Here is a 7,872-nt window from a genome sequence, read left to right as displayed (position 1 = left end):
TGGCTGACATCCAAAGAAAATTGTAACTGACAGTGTGCAAGCATTGCACAGTCTTTTTCTGTGGGACTTGTAAATTGTAAGTGTAATCAGGAAAAGATTTAAGATATGCGTATTGTTGTGCATAACAATATGCATGTTATGGTTGGAGGAAAAATAAAATGGACACTTGCTAAGTGCCAGGTTACAATAGACACCGATGGTTTGGAAGTCAAATAAACAGTAGCTTTTAGTGAGTAACCAACTGAACCAAATTACCCAGATGTAAAACAAACCAGACAATCCTTTACCCATAATATTAGTAATTACACTCGGGAGGCCACAGTGTGTTTTGGGTCTGTGGTCCATTTTGCAGAACAGCCTCACTGTCACTGAAGCATTTGAGGTGTGCAAAGCCAGAGCTGGCTAACGCTATGGGTGCCCCATTTGTGACTGGCTGACCAGGCCACTGTTACAGCAATCATGCTCTCCCTTACTGAAGTTGATGAAGATTTAGCCTGCAGCTACTAATAATTTCACATCCTTCTGCCCTGCCAAAGGATCGCCTGACCTGGCAGCTCTCTGGAATCATGCTTTATCAACAAGGATTATCTGCCAAGCAAAAATGAATATAAAAAGTTACTATAAAACACGTGCAGTACCACAAATACTCTAGGAGCTTCGACAAACTCATTTTCATCCAAAGGAGCTAATCCTGCTCCCATTTAAGTTATTAAGAGTCTTTCCATTGACTTCATTGGGAGCAGGATAGTGCCAAGAGTTCTGAGACAAAAATGGCAAAAGATGGAAAAAAGAAATGCAGCGAAAAATTTATTAAACTGACAGAACTTTTACAAAAAAAATTTTTGATTCAATATAATGGAGGGTGTAAGGCAAGGAACTTAACCTTCATTTTTTTTTTAATTAAGCTGAGTGCAGAAGTCCTTTAAGTCGGTTACAAGGCATATATACAGTAATGGTACTATGAACATCAGTCATTCTTCTGAACTAATATTGGTCACTGGAAAATGTTAGAAGCCCCATCCCAGAACCTTCAATGTACAGAACTCCCATTAAAGTCAACAGGAGCTCTGTTTATGGAATGTTTGAAGGCTTGTGAGGGGAGGGGGGTATCTTTATTGATTTCATTCTTTTATACAATGCAGGGAGATGTATATTTTCAAATTTATGCAGAGGCTAAGTCTTGTGATGCAGGGCTAAAATGGGTCTCCACACCTTGCCATGGGCAAGACATGGTGCCCTTGTTATGTGTGATTTCTTAATCTTTTTTTCCCCACAAAGTTTCAAAATAATTTAAGAAAAAGTCAGCTTGGCTTAGTAGTAAAGGGGACTCAGGAGCATATATTTAACTTTCACAACAGAAAATGTCAGAAGTGGCTTGTTCAGAGATGATGAACAATTGAAAGCTGAAGCTAGGTCTTTTTTTCCTTTCTTAAAAGGAAAGGGGGGAAATGTCTTCCCTTTCCTGTCACCGCCCCCCAGTGACAGCCCAAGTATAATTTTAAATATAATGTTGCCTGTATTTAAACTACTTCTAATTCTCAGTTAAAATAAAGTCCTCTTTGTAACATTTAAATAATTTTTACTTTCAGCTCTTAATACAATGAAGGGGTTTGGCTCTGTGTGAAGGACTACATGAAAGCTACCATCAATTTGGCATGACCAGCTTCCAAGTTGCCAATCTAAAGCTATTTCACACTATTAGTCTGATGTTAGATTATTCCATTTTCATTTTGTTACAGTATTAGCCATGCTAAGTTCAAGTAATTTGTTTGGGGGACCTCTTGACAAACCCTATGTGCTGCATAAGTGATGTTATTAATTCTATCGGTAGTACTCTTTCCTGCGAGTCAGTATGGTGTTGGGAGGTACTGTGCAGTGGGAGGTACCTTGTTTTGAGTGAGATGGAAAACCAAGACCCAAATATCTTTGGCTATTAAAAATCTCATGGGATATTTCATATGGATAGAAGTGTTAATCATGGTTTGTTGGCCTGACCTCAGTTTGAGAATAATTCCCACACCTACACTTTCATTTGGATATGCTATTCTTATTTATTGCCTGTTCTGAACCAGCACGTAGTTTGTTGGATGCTTCAAATTGTTGAAGAGTTCTGTCTAAGTGGAGGCTGTTTTTCTGTGAGCAAATTATTTCCATGTTTTGTGAAATGTTTCAGGATCTTGTTGAACAAAGGTTTCACCCATTTGCCTTGCCTCCCATTTCTTTTGTGGTGATTTTATAGTACCAGTGAGTGTTCAAGGCACTCCATGGAAGATATTTTAAAGAAAGCCAGGTCTCTTTTCTTCTCTGGAGAGCATACAATATAAATGAAAACTTGAGACAAGTGGGAATAAGGTGTAGAGCAGTAGAGGCAAGAGATAAGAAAAAAATTACTTAATTGAGGCCTACCTGTCTTGGCAGTGCATGTGTTTTTTCTTGTGTGTGAATTTGTGCATTTAACATAAAAAAAATTCTTTTTGCAGGCCATCCTGAAGAAATGGGTATTTAGGAGTGATTTAAATGAGCTGACAGTGATGGTTTGGTGAACAGATAGATGTTGGAAGGGCATTCCTAGAATAAGAGGCAGTGTGGAACGAGGCATATGAGAAAATATGAAAGGTATCAAGGATATGAATCTCTCTGCCTACATAACTTGATGGAATGATTGGACCCTAATTAGAGTTATCTGTAAGGTTATCATTGTTAGTAATAGAGTACAATTAATGTACATGGCACTTTACAAGATGAAGGACAAGATCTGCTCTCTAACACAAAGAGTTTAAATTTGAATACAGACAAGATGCAACAGAACAAAAATGGGTGTAGAGATCAACTGATTTTGGGTGGGGAGAGCAACATAGGGACAATGTGGATTTTAAGAATGACTTCAAAGAAGGAGCGAGAGAGAGAGAGGATACGTGGGAAACAAGCAGTGACTGTTCCAAACGTAGTTGGCAACATGATACAAGGAGCAAGGACAAATTGGAAAAGGAGATGAGCAAAACAGTAAGGAGAGAGAGGATATTGAGGAGCTTAGGGAGTGAGAGAGGTAATGCAAGGCAATGAGAACAGAGAAGTAGATAGGGATAAGTTTATGTAGGGCCTTGAATGTGAAGACGAGGATGTTGAATTTGAAGACAGGAAATGATTTAGGGCCTGGTAAGAGATTCATATGGGAGAGGAAGAAAGGATGAGAGGCAGGTGATTTTAGCAATGACATTTTGGGTAGCTAGGAGAGCTGACTATTGTGCAATCACCAGCATTATATGTTTCTGGAATGTGAAACATTTTAGCTAAAGGATTGAATAGGACTGTTCAATGTAACCTTGCTGTGTGTGTTATGGCTACAGCTAGGCCATCTAAAACATAACTATAATTAATTACAAAAAAGAATGTATACTACTTTGAAGCTAATTTTTATCCTGAAAGAATGTTAAATATTTTACAAAGATATTTTTCTTCACTGCTATAAAAAAATTAATACTGATTCATTGTTTCTTCTTTAGTTAAATATTATTGCACTATACTTTGTTCCTCCATATTTTTCTTTAATTTCCTCTATCTTTTTTCCTTTCAAGCCAATGACCATTATTGTAATGTCACACACTACATGTTTTTAATATTTATTGCTATCTTGAAGAAGGTCACGTTTTTAAACATAATAAAATAGATTTAAAAGTGTTCCACAGCCTAAAATTTAAATTCCTACTACCAGTTAAACAAGAAAAAAAAATTCTTACAGCAATTCATACCTAACAAAGAACAGTGCGATCTCAAAAAATATATGTTGTTAAGACTGTTTCTTTGGTCTAAGAGAGTTAATATCAAGACTTGTAAGAAGTAATGAAATACATTGCTCCTTATTATGAACAGGAATTAGAACGGTATTCACAACAAAGATATGGACAGAAGCTTTAATTAGCTTTGTGGTTGTGGATAATCTTTCACTCATGTCTGTTAGTTAAGGAGATATAAATACTAGTCACTTATTCTGAGCCAGCCTTAGTGCTGCTGCTTAGATCAGGAATAACCTTAGCACGTAGAGCTCTATGCCAGTACATCTCAGGTTCAATCCTGCAAATTGCTGAGCACCCTTAACTCCCATTGGAGCTGATGAGAGTTGTCAATGCTCAGCGTCTCACAGGAAGTTCACAGCAATGTACAGAATTGAGTCCTAGTTAAGGGTCTTATCTTGCAATCCTTATCCCTTCATGTAATCTTTACTGCAATCAATGGGACTGCTCATGTGACTAAGGATTACAGGTGATAAGATTCCTAATTCTCATCAAACTTTACAAATCTAAGATGTGGAACCACCAAAAAACAAGTAGGTACACTGGTACAGTGAAAGGAAAAAATAACATGTGAGAAGAAGTACAATGAAAAAGCCATGAAGGAAAAGACATGCAGCAGTCACCTCAACCATAAGACTTTTGCCTATTCTCTTACCTGAAGCAATGAATCTGGGGGGTGAGGGGGGGGTAAAGAAGCATAAATAATATCAGGAGAAGTAGTAGAAATAGCAACATTATTGTGGATCATGTATGTGCTTTTTAGGATTTACTTGCCAATTGTTTTCTGACCCCCGGGGATCGAACAGAGACTCAGAGTCCACACTTTAATAAATAATAATCCACAAACGTAAACTGATAAACAAGCATAGTCTTTATCACAAAGGGGTAGCTGTAGCCAATCACCCTGACTAAATCACACAATGATCCAGCTTTCCTTGTCAGGGAAAGAAGCCACCAAGCCAATTTTAATCATCTGGGCCACCCAGAGCAGGACCTTAGCCTTAGACCACAAGCCAAAATCTCTTGCTTCATCAAGAAGGAATTAGAGTTGCCATTAGGCCAACCATGGCAATCTCTACTGGTTGATACCACTATTGCCTGATGAAGCTTGAAAAATAACTCAGAATAGAATCCAGGTCACCCGAGTTCCTGTTTAGTGCACTATCGACTTGGCCACACTTCCTCCCTAGTAGTGATATTTTGTTGAATTAAGCTTATACACCCAGAGCATAATACACCCAGATAGTGACACTTCCTGTAGGGAGAGATTTAGAAAATTCTTGAACAAAACTGAAAGGACCTCGCAAATTAAACTTCTACTTTGTAATGGAGCTGCTCCCCAATGAATTGTGAGCAGCACTCTCTTTTGTTTAACACACCAAACTAGCCTTAGCTTGAAATCTAATCTTACATTTAGCAGGTTTTACATCAGGAGAGGAGGTGCTTCTATCTGTGTGCGCACAGCTCGTATTCAATCTTTTGTTTTGTTTTGTTAGAACTACAGAGCATCATATCCTTGTCTGGTAAAATGTTCATTTAAAAAAAAAAAAGCACTCTTTAAATAGCACATCAAACAAGTGATATGGCTGAAATGCCCCATCAGAAAGCAATATGTTCACTACACAACTGCTTTCTCAAACTCAGCTTGCATTATAAAATATTGTATTCCAGTGCTAACATCAATACTTGGCCTGACAATCTCAAGTTTTTAACCAATATGTTTTCTAAGCCTTCATACAAACCTAATCACTCTAAACAGAGGCCACCAGGCAGTGTAAGCACCAACAGCTACACTGGCAATTTACAAGGCCATACTTAAATTATGTAGGATTTTAATTGTTGATAAATGCATTTGTTTATTTATAAGGCACTCTTTACAAAACACAGACAAAGTATGCTTTGAGGACTGCAGGAGAAGTTTCTATGGGAAGATGGGCACTGCTTTCTCACAAGGGTTTTTAATTTGTTGGTGACTCAGTTGTGTGCTGTCTTATGTGACTAGACAAGATGGTCAGAGAGACAAGGTGGGTGAGGTAATATCTTTTATTAGACCAACTTCTGTTAGTGAGAAAGAGAGACAAGCTTTGGAACTACACAGAGCTCTTCTTCAGGTCTGGGAAAGGTAGGGCTTCACAGCACAATGCAAGGTGTAGTTAGCACATATGTTAAAGGGTCATTCAAGGTAGAGTGGTTCGTTAACACCTCTGCAGTCATGGGACTAAAAGAGGGGGTTAGGGGATTACAGATTGTTTTAATAAGCCATAAATCCAGTGTCTGTTCAGTTCATGATTTTTTAGTGTCTAGCAGAGCTCACAGGCTTGTCTTTTGAAAGTGTTGTGCGGGTTTCCTTTGAAGATGAGGACTAATAGGTCAGCTATAGAATGATCGCTTTGTGAAAAGTGTTCACCCACAGGTGATAAGGTGTTTTTGTCTTTTATCATTTTCCTGTGTGAGTTTAAAAAGGGCTATAACTACACTGCATATGCACACTGTGATGTAAGTTGTTCTCTTGTTCCCTTGCATGGATTACCCACATTGTGGGTAGCAGCTCTGGTGGGAGAGCAGCCTCCTTGGGGTTGCTACACCCACTCCAATACAAAAGGGCAAGGAGTGGATGGAGCTTTGGCTCAGCCCTTCCACCTCCACTGCACCCCCAGCATAGATGAGGAAGTAAGCTGCACCAGGTATGAGGTTGGTGAGAGTTATTTCCACCATACATCCCAAAACAAGGGAGGAATCAGGTATCAGATTGTGACTTTGCCTCTGAAAATCCAACTAGGCCCTATCTGCATCCTTAGCATCTAATAGGGTGACCAGACAGCAAGTGTGAAAAATCGGGACAGGAATGGGGGGTAATAGGAGCCCATATAAGAAAAAGACCCTAAAATCGGGATATCTGGTCACCCTAGCATCTAAATAGATTTGAAAATCTGGCCCTGGATGACCAAGTGAAACAATTAGATGCTCAAGTTCCTATTTCCAATTCAGAATTCCAATCAGTGGGCTTATGGACTCGGGAAGAGAAGCCAAGTTAGAGAAAAGAAAGCAACCTTGCAGTTGAATAGGGAATAATTTTAATGATTCAATGGTTTTTTGTTTTGTTTTTTCCCCACCCAGGAGAGTAAAAATCTGGATGTCCTCAGGTCTCAGAAATGAGCAGAAAGAGAAGAAAAAGCTGCAAGGGCAGAAAAAGCTCAGATGCCAGAGAATGTAAGTTCATGAAATGGTTAGTTTGAATGTATAGCACAAGTGTCCCAGCTGGTCATTTTCCAGACATTTTCTAGAAATATTTGAATTATAGTAACATAATTAAAACAAGATTAAAGACAGAGATCAGTGCATCTTAGTTCCCTAAAGCTATTTCCTGCTTAGGCTATTAGTTTTCTGCTTATGCCAAGACATCCATATTAAATAATTATAAACAGAGGTGATTGCTTCCTGAGCCTTGATTTGTTGTTGTGTTACTATCCTGACACTTTCTGGGAATGTGCAGGCATAGGTGGTGTTGTTTAAATGTCCCAAATTTATTTCAGACTTATTGTGTGTAGAAATTATAGTATGGACAAAAATGAGAACAATATATTTCTGAAAATTAATAAAGTATAATAGCTGAACTAATCCTGGTTAAGTAGATGTTACTATAATCTATTCTCCTTGCTCTTTAAAATCTATTTGAAAAGAGCTCAAACAAGACAGATTTTCATGTAATTTACACATGAAATCTTGCACAGTACAACTCCCATTGGGAAACAGTATTGTCTAATAGTTAGAACATTATAATGCCTGGGTACTTTGCTACTGACTTGCTGTGTGACCTTGGCTAAATTAATTAATCCCCTTGTTTGCTCATCTGTAAAAGGATTATAATAAGTACAACTCCCATGTAATGTACCCAAAATTGCAACCATACTATAGGATATTGATTGTTCCAATGTGTGTTGAGGAGAGGAACAAATATCCCAGGGGAGAGAGAGAAAGAAAAGTAGATCTTTCTAAATGGACATGCATCCGACGAAGTGGGCATTCACCCATGAAAGCTTATGCTCCAATATATCTGTTAGTCGTAAAGGTGCCACAGGAC

At 38.3% G+C, this 7,872-nt stretch overlaps 1 protein-coding gene across 2 annotated transcripts in view; it reads left to right on the top strand.

Annotated features, from left to right (window-relative positions):
- Positions 1-1,051: 1,051 nt before the first annotated feature.
- The window catches only part of LOC117879537, a 67,751-nt gene continuing 60,930 nt past the window's right edge, over positions 1,052-7,872 (top strand). For both annotated transcript variants that reach the window (XM_034774787.1, XM_034774786.1), the window contains exons 1-2: positions 1,052-2,616; positions 6,909-7,001. In XM_034774787.1, coding sequence (XP_034630678.1) covers positions 6,944-7,001 — 58 coding nt within the window. In that variant the 5' untranslated portion in view covers positions 1,052-2,616; positions 6,909-6,943. The remainder of the gene's footprint in view (positions 2,617-6,908; positions 7,002-7,872) is intronic.

This window comes from Trachemys scripta, chromosome 6, assembly GCF_013100865.1.
Source record: "Trachemys scripta elegans isolate TJP31775 chromosome 6, CAS_Tse_1.0, whole genome shotgun sequence".
In the NCBI taxonomy this organism is placed as follows: Eukaryota; Metazoa; Chordata; order Testudines; family Emydidae; genus Trachemys; species Trachemys scripta.
Note: the sequence above shows the minus strand (reverse complement) of the source record. Positions and strands in the feature narration are given on the sequence as shown.